This window comes from Scardinius erythrophthalmus (genome assembly GCF_964197995.2).
Source record: "Scardinius erythrophthalmus genome assembly, chromosome: 2".
Classification (NCBI taxonomy): Eukaryota; Metazoa; Chordata; class Actinopteri; order Cypriniformes; family Leuciscidae; genus Scardinius; species Scardinius erythrophthalmus.
Genome location: NC_138222.1, coordinates 59,032,892 through 59,049,000, shown reverse-complemented (window position 1 = coordinate 59,049,000; position 16,109 = coordinate 59,032,892). Strand labels below are relative to the sequence as shown.

General features: G+C 36.9%; 1 protein-coding gene across 13 annotated transcripts in view; it reads left to right on the top strand.

Annotated features, from left to right (window-relative positions):
* The window catches only part of clcn3 (chloride channel 3), a 65,117-nt gene that overhangs the window by 3,861 nt on the left and 45,147 nt on the right, over positions 1–16,109 (top strand). For 3 of the 13 annotated variants that reach the window (XM_081359236.1, XM_081359244.1, XM_081359245.1), the window contains exon 2: positions 6,671–6,846. In XM_081359236.1, coding sequence (XP_081215362.1) covers positions 6,687–6,846 — 160 coding nt within the window. In that variant the 5' untranslated portion in view covers positions 6,671–6,686. The other 10 variants (XM_081359241.1, XM_081359246.1, XM_081359243.1 and 7 more) reach the window with 9 other exon arrangements.

The following is a 16,109-nucleotide window of genomic DNA, read 5'->3' as shown; positions in this document are numbered from 1 at the left end:
TGCACCGATATGAAAACTTTATTATCTAAAGAAGAAAGCCAATAAGCGATATATTGGCCAATAAATCTAAATGCAAATTTTTATATACTTTTTGAGAGACTGATTACAAAAAAACTAAAGTCTCACCATTCAATCCATGTCTCAAGCACACAATTATAATGTTCTCATGATACTTTTACGTAGCCTATTATGATAGACTGCACGTGTTGCACTGAACTGTGTTTTCCTTGTGATTCCAATCATATTTCAAGTAATTCAAAACCATAAAGTTGAACAGTGCACATCTGAAGCGTCTCAGCTGGAGAAAATAATCCATTATTTATCGGCTTTAATATATCGGCCAACTTTTCTAACTGGGAAAATGTATTCATATTTGTCCCTCCTCATGTTGAATGAGTTGTTATTGGCTCTGTGATTCCCTCCCAAACCCTGAGAAAAGGCTCTTGGATCTCTGAATCACATAAAGAAACACTCAAATGAAGTAAATAAATTGAATTTCTCGCTTCAGCCAGATCTCCCCTTCACAGAGCTGCGCTTGTTCTCCTGTCCGGCGGCCAAAGAGCAACTCGATTCCCGAATCTCATGATTTGTCCGCAAAATTCATTCATTCAGCAACTAAGCACAAGCACACATTAGGGAATGAAAGGCATGAAGTAAACAATATATTTATATAACACCATTTATTTATTTCAATAATGATTATTATTATTCAAACCTTTATATTTATTGTTAATAAATTAGCATTATTTAACAAAACAAATATTTATATTTATTTATATTATTTAGCAACATTAATATTATTATTATTAAACATTTTACTATTATTTAAACTTGTATAATCAAATATTTATTATTATTATTATTATTTATAATTTTTACTATTATTATTCAAACCTGTATGAATCAAATATTTATTTATTAACAAATTATTATACAACTTAACAACATATATATATATATATATATATATATATATATATATATATATATATATATATATATATATACTGTATATATACATATACATACACACAATGAATACACAAACAATATTTAATACTAATTGTTCTTGCACAAAAATAATGGTATTTATTAATAATAAAGTACTAAGTTATACTTTTAATTAATTATTTATTTATATTATTAAAAAAAAAAAATGATTTAAAAGAAAAAATAATCATTTTTGCGTCGCACTGTCTTCATGTCACTTTGGATTCTAAGTAGAGTTTCAAAACACGCCCCGATGCGCCCGGACTCTGCCATTGTTATAAAGCTGGTTAATTATTTCCATCGTTATTATTAATGATTTCAGTCCAGCAGAGGCTTGTGACTGTAACTCGTGGACTCGTGATTCATCAGAGAGAGAGAGAGAGAGAGAGAGTTAGTTAGAGAGAGAGAGAGAGAGATAAAAAATAGAGAGAGAGAGAAGAGAGATAAAAAGACAGAGTGATAGTGAGTGTAAAAGTATTAGAACAACAGTACGAAATCTTTCAAATCCAAAACACTGAGATCCTGACAATCAAGAACTCTGTCATCAATATCATGAAGCTCTTACAGCAATGAGGAGTCGGAGAATACCAGGAACTTCTGGAACATTTGGAACTCTCTCTAGGAATAACAGGGAAGAACACGCTCTGAAAATCTGTACAAAACAACTGAAACAAGTCTTGCTTGAAATGAAATAAAACCAAATTAGAAATCCGGAATCCCCTGATTTCCCATCAGATAGACTACAGTAAAACCCAACGAGGCATGAGGCATTGATGGGATATTAAACGAAATGATCAAAAACACCAACGACAAATTCAAAACCACAATAATGAAATTGTTCAACATTGGTTTGAGTGTAGGGTATTTCCCTGACGCCTGGAATCAAGGCCTGATAACAACACACATCTTTAAACAAGGAGACAAACATGAGCCACACGACTACAGAGGCGTATGTGCCGATCGCAACCTGGGGAAAATATTCTGCTGGATTATTAATATACGACTGCAGAACTTTCTCATAATCCTGCAGAAAAGTCCGATTGGATTTCTGCCCAAACACACAACACCTGAGCACATTCACACACATTCACACCTTCCGCTCATGGCTTGCTTTGTTGACTTAGAGAAGGATTTTGATTCAATCTGGCATGAAGGACTCTTCCTATAAAACTGCTGAAAAATGGGATTGAAGGGAAAACTTTTGATTTGATCAGCAACACCATGGGCCCTATATTAAGGATCTAAGTGCATGGTCTAAAGTGCAGGGTGCAAGTGCAGTTAGGGCGAGTCCGAATACACTTTTGCTAGTTTAACGACGGGAAAATGGTCGGCGCTCCCGGCGCATGGTCTAAAAGTGTCATCCCTATTCTCTTAATGAGTAAAGGGTGTGTTTTGGGATTTATGTGTGTTAAACCAATCAGAGTCTCATCTCACATTCCCTTTAAATGCTAGTTGCGCTCACGCCATGGCGGATTCGCTATTTACATGACGGAATTTGATAGCGGAAAAACTGAACGCGTCTCCGGAGAGGAAACGGATCTGCTCGTGCGCGAGGTTAAAGTGCGCAAGCAGAACATCTACGGGACAAGCCGGATTCCACCGTATCTTTATGTACACAATAATAATCTTTTACATTGTAATCCTTTTATTTTTAATATTTGGCATGTTTGTGTGCCCTGTGTGTTTTATAAGCAGAGTGTGTGTATAAGCAGAGTGTGTGTTTTATAAGCAGAGTGTATGCGTGCTGTGGACCCGCCTATAGGCGCACATTACTAACGCACTCTTTAAATAACAAAAAAACCTACTGTTCCACTGACTTTAGACCAGGGTTCAGTTGGTCAATGGCTCAGTCTATTTCAGTTCTCAAAATAGCAACGTGCCAACAATGCGCCAGAACACACCTCGTTTTCAGACCAGCACCAACAAATGGTCGCAAATGCATTTGCTATTTAAACAACATGGCGCAGGACGTGAAAATGATAATTGCGTCAGGCTGAAACTAGCAAAAACACTTGCGTCGCGCCTGGTGCTGCATTGCGCGGGTGTAAGATAGGGTCCCATTTATAAAAATAATGTTCACTGTCGCACCAGCAGTTTCTTCCCCTCTGCGGTCAACATACTGAACTCTAAATTAAAATGATAAACACTACATCCAACCTGGACCTTCTTAAAAAAAAAAAAAATTGGTTTGCATTGTATATTAACTCTTATTATGCCTCTTTTGCACTTTCCTTTCTACCTCATGGTGCCATTTTGCACTGATGTGGTCACTGGCCATTTACATAGCCTATACTTCATTCTCAAAGACGCACTTTCTGTGTCATACTTCACATTTGCACCTTGTACTGCATTTTGTAATATATTGCACTTGGTATAGTTTTTTAAACTGCATTGAGCTGGTCTCTACATCTGTATCTTTTATTTTGCTCTCCTTTTATAGGTTATGTTTAGGTTTATTTACTGTTTGCACTGTTGTGTACTTGTACTCTGCACAATGACAATAAAGTTGAATCTGAATCTAAATATAGGGAACAAACAAACAGAATTTTTTTCTTAAAATCAAGGAGTCAGTTTATAAAAATGTATTGGTTTTTGAAATGTTGTTTATGTATAATATAATCATTATTTTGTTCATTGCTCATGTAACTGCAATGGCACGTCATAGAGAGAGAGAGAGAGAGAGAGAGAGAGAGGGGGAGAGAGGTTGAACAACAACAAACTAGCGTGAACGAGGAAACGCAGAGAAACACTGAGTGCGTTTGGTAGTCGAGAAGGAGCCCGAGAGACTTCTCATAATGTCTCATAATGAAGCGGACGGCTGTGGCGTTATGAGAGTTTTACTGGAATAACTGTAAGTCACGAGCTTCCTCTGTCTATTTTTGTCCCTTATTTGACAACTTATTTGTGTACCACTACATTAATATCAAATATCATTTTGAGTGTCTTTTCCAGAGGGTGACTTTGTACTGTCAGTGAATGAGTGCAGTGTTAAACAGTGAGCATTGCTCCTGACTCACAGGGTTTAATACAGTAAAGTCTAGTGTACTTGTACTCTGAATGACACACACACACACACACACACACACACACACACACACACACACACACACACACACACACACACACACACACACACACACACACACACACACACACACACACACACACACACACGTCTGGTTTACTATCTTTGTGGGGACTCTCCATAGACGTAATGGTTTTTATACTGTACACACTGTATATTCTGTCGCCTTACACTAACCCTACCCCTAAACCTACCCATCACAGGAGACATTCTGCATTTTTACATTTTCAAAAAAACTAATTCTGTATGATTTATAAGCTTGTTTACCCATGGGGACCTCAATTTAGGTCCCCACTGTAACACGAGTCCCCATGAGTCTGTGTGCATTCAGGTTGAAGTCCCCACCGGGATAGAAAAACAGGTACACACACACACACACACACACACACACACACACACACACACACACACACACACACACACACACACACACACACAGCGTCTGAACACTTGCTACTGTCATTTACCATGTTGTTTTCACTCACTCTCTCGGTGTGAATATACTGCACTCTGTCCAATAGGAGGCAACACTGATTTAAAACATTGTCAGCATATAGCATGTTTGTTTGCTTGTTTGTTTATTATTAATAATAGTAAAGCCTGCATGGCATTTATTTATTTATTTATAATAATAATAATAATAATGAAACCTGCATGGCATTCATTTATTCATAATATCGATTTATTAATAATAATAATAATAACAAAACCTAATGGCATTAATTTATTTGTAATATCTATTTATTATTATTAATAATAATAATAATAATAATGAAACCGGCATTTATTTATTTATTTATTTATAACAATTAACTATAATAATATAACCTGCATGGCATTCATTTATTCATAATATCTATTTATTATTAATAATAATGAAACAGGCATTTATTTATTTGTTTGTTTATTTATTTATAACAGTGACTAATAATAATAATAATAATGAAACCTGCATGGCATTCATTTATTCATATCTGTTTATTAATAATAATAATAATGAAACTGGCATTCATTTATTTAATAAATCTATTTGTTATTATTTTCCCCTTAAACCTACACTAATATTAATATTTATTTATTTATTTATTAATAATAATAATAATAATAATAATAATTGTTAATGGAGTACTAGGAATGATCTTTAAAAAACAAAATGAAGGAACAAATGATCAATTTAATAATTATTCAAACATAAAAAATGAAAATAAAAAAAAATCACTTAATAGACATGTGTAAAACGGTTCATTTAATTAATGTTTATATATATATATCTATGTGTGTGTGTGTGTGTGTGTGTGTTAATAGTTTCATATGTTGAAAGTTTAAAACATGTTTTATGTTTAAAATGGACAGATTAAATGAAATCATGTTTTAAAATGTAGTTAAATAAAAATAATACAAATTTAAATAAAAAATACAATTTAATAAATCCTTTTAAATGTGTATAAATATGTTTAATATGTATTTAAATGTTAAATATGTTAAAATTGATGTATCATATGTTTAAATTGACAAAATAAAAGACAAAAAACTAATTTCATGTTTTAAAATGTTGTCAAATAAAATAAAACAATACATTATTCATTTAAATGTAGATTTGAACGATTTTGAAAAAAGATGTATTAATTAATTGTTTTACTAATTCATTTAACTACATTTTAAAACATGAATTAAACGGTTTTATAAAACGGTTAGTTCCTATCCTTGATTCTGATTGGACAATAGCTGTTTTATTCACGATAAAACACGTACGACCGCTTCACCCAACGGTTCTATGTATCACTACACAACAACACCCCTAGCAACCACTCTTAGCAACTTAAACATATGTTTGATCTCATTGATATTGTTTATTGAAGCTAGAGTAGAGTATTGTGAGAGATCGAGTAAGCGAGTGTACCTGCATTTACAGTAGATATAGCATTTTCCTTCAGCTCAGTCCCATATTCACAATAAAAAAATCTATTTGAATGTCCGCTGCGAAATCTTGTCCTTTTAACCGTTAAGGGGTTTTCCCGAGTCCTAGTCATTTGCTTTTCCGTGTTCACAAGTTTGAGTCCTTTCAATGTAAAAGTCTTCACTGACTGACTCACTCATAAAGACAGTTTTTGCCGCCATCTAATGGCGAAATAATGTATGTAACGTCTGTAGCTGTGTACGGTCAGGGACTATTTTTTCCAGCGGAAGGAAGGCTTTTAGTGATTTTACTTTTTATGAAAGTTGCATAGATACATATTTTTCGGCTTTAATATTTGTATTGTGTGGTAACCGTTTTATAAAAGCAATGAGGTACTCGAGGCTAGTTCTGTATTGTGAATAAGTCATATGGTATAGCACAGCCTTGAGTACCTTATTGCTTATGTACGTCTATTAATTAGTCCATATTTAATGGCGTTATTTACATTTGTATGTTTTCCTGATTAATTTGATAACTTATTTCTGCATTTTATTTACAACTGTCCTCCATGCCTGATTTGTAAAGTGCTTGAAGTGTGTTTGTGGTGAGGGAAGTGTCATCAGTGTGTCTTTGAGGAGCTCAGTCTGCTGAATCACGTCACCTGACTGTCTGCTCTCTGTCTGTGTGTGTCTTCTCAGGGTGTTGTGTTGCTAAATGGAGTCTGAGCAGTTGTTCACCAGAGGCTACGGCAGGAACAGCTACAACAGCATCACGAGCGCTAGCAGTGACGAAGAGCTTCTCGATGGAGCCGGCGTCATCATGGACTTCCACACAACAGAAGACGACAACCTTCTCGACGGGGACGCGTCTCCAGGTAAACCTACATATACTCATACACTCATACATACACTCATACACACACTCCTACAGACAAATTATACATGATGTGTTTTGGTCGATCGGATCTCAAGTGGACGGCACTAAATGCAGCTGTAAACGGGTCTAAACGCTTCGAGCTCGTCCACTGTCCAACACTTCCAGAGGAAGATGAAAACACACTCGGCCGGATTGCTTTCGTAGTGTAAACACTCGTGTGGTCGAATGTGTTCACACAGCCTCAGAAGCTCGTCTGCTCTCCGTCTACTGAACTCATGCGTAACATTATGAGAAGAGGTTATACAGACGGGGTTTAAACTCTGTCGGCTGGAGAACCAAGTTTGGTCTGAAGGTGAAAAACGTATCAAACACAATGTTCTCTCTCCATTCCTGATTTCTAACACACACTCACAGCGTTCGGCTGATTTCTAACACACACTCACAGCGTTCGGCTGATTTCTAACACACACACTCTCAGCGTTCGGCTGATTTCTAACACACACACTCACAGCGTTCGGCTGATTTCTAACACACACACACTCACAGCGTTCGGCTGATTTCTAACACACACTCACAGTGTTCGGCTGATTTCTAACACACACTCACAGCGTTCGGCTGATTTCTAACACACACTCACAGCGTTCGGCTGATTTCTAACACACACTCACAGCGTTCGGCTGATTTCTAACACACACTCACAGCGTTCGGCTGATTTCTAACACACACTCACAGTGTTCGGCTGATTTCTAACACACACTCACAGCGTTCGGCTGATTTCTAACACACACTCACAGCGTTCGGCTGATTTCTAACACACACTCACAGCGTTCGGCTGATTTCTAACACACACTCACAGCGTTCGGCTGATTTCTAACACACACTCTCACAGCGTTCGGTTGATCTCTAACACACACTCAGCGTTCGGCTGATTTCTAACACACACTCACAGCGTTCGGCTGATTTCTAACACACACACTCACAGCGTTCGGCTGATTTCTACGGTGACCGGGAGGGGACATGTTCGGTTCACTTATTTTTGTCGTGGCCACAACATATAAACTCGTGGGAACGTGATATTAAGTCGTGGGAACGTCATAATATCTCGTGGGAACGTCATATTAAGTCGTGGCCACAAGATCATTTTGTTGAGGTAACGACATCATTATGTCGTGGCCACGCGATGCAAAGTCGTGGCCTCGAGATCATATGTTGAGGGAACGATATATTTTTCTCGTGGCCACGACTTCATATTTTGAGAGAACGACATCTATTTGTCGTGGCCACGAGTTGAGGGAGCCACAGCGGCCAATACTGTACCCGTACCATAGCATAGACTGGGCTACAGCAGAGATGGAGATGACAGAAGAAACAACATTTTACTTTAAATTATAAAGATATAGTGCTGTCTTTGGCATTAAGACATGGGTACGTTATAAGTGAAAGACACATGAAGCGCATTCTTAGACTTTTTTTGTCGCACGCATATTTAGGAACCGTCTCAAAATTGCATGCGACATTGGCATAAACGTTTCTAACTTCAATAGCATTTGAAGACAATGACTTACAGTCATAAAACCAACTGTAGCCTACATTGTTCACCCAGGTCTCATGTATGATGCACACCTTTTAGATTTTTATATCAATAAACTGCTAAATCATATGCAAATATTGCTATGTATTTCACTATTGCCACATACCTGACACCTAGATGAACAATGTACAGTTGGTTTTATGAATGTAAGTCATTGTCTTCAAATGCTATTGAGCTTTAAATATGTCATATTCTGTATATGATCCCACACAGTAGTGAAATGCATAGCATTATTTGCATATGATTTAGCAGTTTATTGTCATAAATATCAAAAATATTAAAGATGTGCATCATACATTAGACCTACATGAACAATGTAGGCTACAGTTGGTTTTATGACTGTAAGTCACTGTGTTCAAATGATATTGAGCTTTAAATATTGTCATGTTCTGTATATGATCCCATACAGTAGTGAAATACATAGCAATGTTTGCATATGATTTAGCAGTTTATTGTCATAAATATCAAAAATATAAAAGGTGTGCGTCATACATGATACCTATATGAACAATATACAGTTGTTGTATGACTGTAAGTCATTGTCTTCAAATTATATTGAGCTTTAAATATTGTCATATTTTGTGTATGATCCCGTACAGTAGTGAAATAGGCCGACATAGCCATATTTGCATATGATTTAGCAGTTTATTGTCATAAATGTAAAAAAACTAAAAGGTGTGCATCATACATGAGACCTGGGTGAACAATGTACAGTTGGTTTTATGACTGTAAGTCATTGTCTTCAAATGCTATTGAAGTTAGAAACGTTTATGCCAATGTCGCATGTAATTTTGAGACGGTCCCTAAATATGCGTGCGACAAAAAAAGTCTAAGAATGCGCTTCATGTGTCTTTCACTTATAACGTACCCATGTCTTAATGCCAAAGACAGCACTATATCTTTATATGACATTCCTAATTTAAAATAAAATCATGTTATTTCTTCTGTCATCATATCCATCTCTGCTGTAGCCCAGTCTATGCTATAGCCTACGGTAACGGTTACAGTAGCCTATTGGCCGCTGTGGCTCCCTCAACTCGTGGCCACGACAAATAGATGTCGTTCTCTCAAAATATGAAGTCGTGGCCACGAGAAAAATATATCGTTCCCTCAACATATGATCTCGAGGCCACGACTTTGCATCGCGTGGCCACGACATCATTATGTCGTTACCTCAACAAAATGATCTTGTGGCCACGACTTAATATCACGTTCCCACGAGTTTATATGTTGTGGCCACGACAAAAATAAGTGAACCGAACATGTCCCCTCCCGGTCACCGTAGATTTCTAACACACACTCACAGCGTTCGGCTGATTTCTAACACACACACTCACAGCGTTCGGCTGATCTCTAACACACACTCAGCGTTCGGCTGATTTCTAACACACACTCACAGCGTTCGGCTGATTTCTAACACACACACTCACAGCGTTCGGTTGATCTCTAACACACACTCGGCGTTCGGCTGATTTCTAACACACTCACAGCGTTCGGCTGATTTCTAACACACACTCACAGCGTTCGGCTGATCTCTAACACAAACTCACAGCGTTCGGCTGATTTCTAACACACACACTCACAGCGTTCGGCTGATTTCTAACACACACACTCACAGCGTTCGGCTGATTTCTAACACACACTCACAGCGTTCGGCTGATCTCTAACACAAACTCACAGCGTTCGGCTGATTTCTAACACACACACTCACAGCGTTCGGTTGATCTCTAACACACACTCGGCGTTCGGCTGATTTCTAACACACACACTCACAGCGTTCGGTTGATCTCTAACACACACTCGGCGTTCGGCTGATTTCTAACACACACTCACAGCGTTCGGCTGATTTCTAACACACACTCACAGCGTTCGGCTGATCTCTAACACAAACTCACAGCGTTCGGCTGATTTCTAACACACACACTCACAGCGTTCGGCTGATTTCTAACACACACACTCACAGCGTTCGGCTGATCTTGAGTCTGTCAGAGCAGAAACTAAAGCTGATGCTCTCTGTGCATTAGATCGAAAGATGTGAAAAAACACAAACATTTCCCGCCCATAGACCCTCCCCTCAAAGAAATCAGGACAGAAGTGGATGAAAGTGGACAGAAGAGACGGATTAAAACACCAGGAGTAAACGGGAATGTGTCTCCCTCGTCTACTTGTGATCCGATCGACCAAAACGCATCTTAATACCAGGAGCAAACAGGGCTTTAGTGTGTGTTCACACTTGGCATGTTTGGTTGGATTAAACCTAACCCTGGTGTGATTGCTCTGTTAGTGCGGTTCATTTGAATAAGTGTGAACGCTGCTGTCTGAACCAAACGAAAAGAGGAGTCTCGATCCGCTTCCAAACGAACTCTGGTGCGGTTCGACTGAAACACGAACACAACACGGACCAAAGACATCTAAACAAACCAAAAACAGGATGTGACGTCACAAGATGCGACCATAAAAGGACAGAACGCTTAAGCACACCTGTTTTGTCTCGTCATTGGCTGCGTCCTAAATCACATACTCTCTTGAGTAGGTACTTATTTTGAATAAGTAAAGCGCTAAAAAAGTGTGTTCTGTATAGTATGAATGTAATCCGGACGTTGTCGTTATCATGTGACCTGCCAGCGTCAGTTGTGTTCACAAATCCTCTCCCGTGGCCTCATGGGACAGTAAAGTGTCCATCGTACGTGCACCTCAGGATCTCACTGGAAGAAGTGGGTCATCCGGGGACTTTTGTCTATTCTTTAATGAGTACAGTGACCTCAGACGTGTAAACGCGCTCGATGGACGCGTTTGACTGTTGCGCTCGCGTCTCGCTTCTTTTGCAGCATATTGCGTGCAACAGAGAAGCAAAACTTCATAAGATGTATAAAACACATCTCTAGACCTTGCACTTCTTCCCAATTCCACTGCCCGCGTCTCACATTTTTCTAAACAAAACAGTTGTAAAATAAAATGTAAAATAATTATATATCTTATAGTTATATAAGTTATATATAACTTATATAATATAGTTATATATAGTTAGGCCTATGTAATATTTAACTATAAGATATATAATAATTTTACATTTTATTAGTAATATTTCTTATTAATAAAAATGTTTACATATAGGCTACTCTGATCCAGTCAGTTCCTGATGGAAAACCTGATCTCACTCTGTTTGTTTATGCTGAATATTCAGTTTCAAACAGAAATACACATTTTACAAGTAAAACGCGAACCCTGTCATGTTGAGTTAAGTGCTGGTGATTGTTGTTTTCTACAACATTATGTTAATCGTGTCAGTATAAGAAACGCTGCATGAACGAACCACAGCTCAAGTGGTTGTTGTTATTATTATTATTATTATTATTATTATTTTTTTTTTTTAACAGACACCTCTTAGTTATGATGTTCACTCATGTTTTTGTAAGAAGTCTCTTCATGCTCACCAAGGCTGCATTTATTTGATTAAAAATACAGTAAAAACAGTAATATTGTGAAATATTATTACAATTTAAAATCACTGTTTTCTGTGTGAATATATTGTAAAGTGTAATTTATTCCTGTGATCAAAGCTGTATTTTCAGCATCATTACTCCAGTCTTCAGTCACATGACCCTTCAGAAATCATTCTAATATGATGATTTGATGCATTTGAGAAACATTTCAGATTATTAAAAGTTGAAATTAGTTCATATTTTTGTGGAAAACTTCTTTTCAGGATTCATTGTAAATATAAAGTTCATAAGGACAGCATTTATTTGAAATGGAAATCTTTTGTAACATCAAATATGCATTTACTGTCGCTTTTGATCAATTTAATGCATCCCTGCTGAGTAAAAGTATTCATTTCTTTCTCTTGAGTGGAAGTGTGTTGGGTCAGTGGTTCCTGCTATTGGGTTTCTGAGTGTATAGGACTCAGAGCTTCTTCTGTGAGTGAGTGTGTGTGTGTCTTTATTTTAGTGTCAGTGGCTGAAGATCATGCCTGAAAGTTTCTAAAAAGAGAGCTTTACATATACAGAGGTCTTATATGAGTGTGTTTTCTGCATGAGATCTGTTTCTCTGTTATCTGCTATTAGTCGGTTCATTATTCATGAGTCTGGCAGACCTTTGTTGAACGGACCAGCAAACACAACAAGAGTCTGTGAAACAGGGAGGTGTCGCATTTCATTCAACAATCTCTGCCCTGTCAGACTCTCTCAAAGACAGTTCCCTGTCCGACACGGGCCGGCGCTGAGGGAAGCCTCGGGGAAAACCAGGTACGGCTCAGGATCTGGGGGAGGAAAATTAAATTCCAAGTTTTTTGTTAAATGCAATATAAAAAATATAATATACCAATATATACCACAATTTGGCCAAAATTTGTGACTATATATCAATATGGCTTTATAATAATAATAATAAATAATAATTATTAAATAAAATATAAAATTACTAAATAAATACAGAATATGAAATATAACTATTGTAATATTTAAATAAAAAATAGATATTTTAAGAAATACAATATGAAAATATATTTTTTTGTACATTAAAACTGTAAAATGATAATGCTAATATTTATGGCTGTTTTAATTTCTTCATGTATAATTTGAAAAACATTTTGTTAGTATATATCAATATGGATGTAAAATAATAGTAATAATAATAATTAGTCTAATAAAATAAGAAGTATTACTCTTATAATATTTCACAAAAAAATCAAATAATTCTGAAATACAATATAAAACATTACTTTTATTTTATATTAAAACTGTAAAATTACAATACTAATATTTATGGTTGCACAATTTGGCCCAACTTTCGTCAGGATATATCAATATCGATATAAAATAATAATTATTGTTGTTATTTTTAATAAATAATGGATACTAAAACAAAACACTGCAAACTAAATTAAATTGTTACTATTGTAATATTTCATTGTAAAATAAAACATTGTATTTAAAAAAGAAAACAATATAAAACATTACTTTTATTTTGCATTACAACTGTAAAATTACTAGTAATAGTAATATTTATGGGTGTTTAAATTTGTATTTCTTTATGCACATTTTGCTCTAATATTTTGTGAGCATATATCAAATATATATGGATAAAATAATATATACTACAAAATAAAAATATTACTATTGTAAATTAAAAAAAGATTTTAAGAAAAACTATAATCATAATACTTTTATTTTACATTAAAACTAAAATGACACGACTAACCTTAATGGTTGTCTTTTAAACAGCTTTTATCCTGATACCCTTATGTTTAGGCATGTTACCTTTACAAATACACAAATATCGATTCCGGTTTTTACTTTTAATAACCGTGCAGCCCTACTTTAGTAAAGAGCCACTTTATTAAACGATGGGAAATCAGGTGTAAAACTGGCATGACTGAAGGTGACAGTCAGACCGGAAACGTGTGGATGTAAAGAAATGCCGCATGGGAACCAGTTTAACTGGCCTGTCACCTTGAAGGCGCGTTCCAGTGAGTTCAGACTGGTATCCACTTACTCCGGTTGTTGCTGTGTGTGAGTACGTGTCAGTTGTGTGTTGCTGTTTATAACCTCGGTGTGATGAAGAGTGTCTCTGGCGCTTCACCCTCACAGCAGGTGTTCAGTTTCAATACTACGCGTGTGATGGTTTCTGAAGCAGAAAACACTGACAGGACTCAGGCGCTTTGATTTAAACACCATAACAAAGCCTATGGGTGACCTACTCACACAGTCCAGAGCTGTTGCCTGGCAACAGCAGGATTATTGCCAAAGGTAAATGGTGATTGTGGGGTGTGTGTGAAGGTCTACTTTTTTGAGCACTGAAATAAGGTTCTAGGTACTTGTGTGTGTTAAACCAGGTCACCTTTATTTATATAGCGCTTTTTACAATTGCAGATAGTTTCTGATTTACTTTACTAATTTAGTTAATTTATATATCATCATGTCATGTGTCATCCGTCACATACGTCTCAGTTCAGTTCTCAATGCAGGCAGATCAGTAATATTGTTGAATATTAAATGTCCCCAACTAAGCAAGCCAAAAGCCAAAGGCGACAGTGGCACGGAACTGGTGTCTATATAATGCAAAGGCTTTTGTGCGCTGCTTTCGTGTAATATTTAGGGTGAAATATCTCCGATATCCAAGAAGCACTTGTTATTTACGGTTTGAGGACATGATTGTAATATCATTTTACCGTTCCATGATAGAAACAGACAGGCTAGCAAACCGAACGCGACGGGTTTTTATTTATTTATGTATTTATTTTCATTAGACATAAGACAGACATGAAACATTAACAACTATAACAAGACATCCAATAAGATAATATTTTTTTTTTAAATAGGTTTACAATAAAACGAACTGGAATGTGCGACGTGTGTGTGAGCGCGTCTCGAACGTGTTGACGTCATCGGCTGCCGCATTGACGCACTGGAGTGACGCAATCACGCAGCTGTCTTCTCAATCTCACTCGCTCAGCGCTGCTGGTCATGGCCGCCGCTCTCTCTCCGGCTGCCCGAGCGCGCCTGTGACCCGAGGATCGCTATGATCGGCGTGGAGGAGGTCTCCGCAGACCCGTATCTCCCGTACGACGGTGGAGGGGACACGATCCCCCTGCACGAGCTGAGCGGCAGAGGTACGTCACTGTCCGACCGACCGCGGACCGAGACACTCATCGCCTAGTATAATTTATTATATATATGCGTACGCGCGCGCACCTCACGCATCATGTGTGTTGTCAGTGTCGGTAAGCTTTGAGTGCGTTTGTTGACAACGGACAGTTTTTCACACGCACTTATAGGTGTGTGTTATTACATCAGTGGGAGTGTGTTGCAATGCACTCATAATAAACGTGTTGCATTTACAACACAGGTGCAATAACGCACATAATGCGCCAGTCCACTCGTCTCGCACACTCAAGCGAATGCATGCAGTGTGTTGTTTTTTATGTGCGTTATCAGAATTAAAATGTGATTTATTTATTTATTTGATTCCGTGTGACATGCGTGTATTGTGTGCATGCGTATGTGTGTGTTGCTAGACTTGTTTTGCTACACCAAAATCAGATAATTATTTAGTTTAGATCTTCTGATGGCATTGGGTTTGTGTTAGGGCATAGCAAATATCATAAACTGAGTAAATAGACACTGCAGCATCTGTGAGTGTGTGTTTTGCACCCTTATCTCAGGAGATCTCAAGGCGTCTGTTATGTATTTGTTGTTGCGTCCTGGGTTATTATAGTGAACTAAAACCATAAAAAAGCTTTTCTATTGCTTATTTTACTTACATTTATTTTATTTCAGCTAGTTGCCAAGGCAATATCAAAACCATACAAAAATATTAATAAAACCATACTATCTCAAAAATACAAAAGTAACACAGAGTTGTTGAATTTGCCTGTCATTCATAATTCCAACAGGAGAGACTTGTTGCTCTCCTCTGTGTGAGTGCTGTAATGCATTAGGGATAAAAGTCACATGACTTGAAGAATAATCCATCACGTTTCTCCGTGACCCTCCGCAGGGGCGCTGCTAAGGTCTGGATATTCGGGGCTTTAGCCCAAACTAAAATTGGGTATTTTTATTTAAAGGAATTAATTAATTATAAAAGAGCTTTCAGGGAATAAAGAAAAAGGCTTATTGTATTAGTGAAATAATTTAAACTATTAGCAAATAATATTTTATTTTTAAGTATGC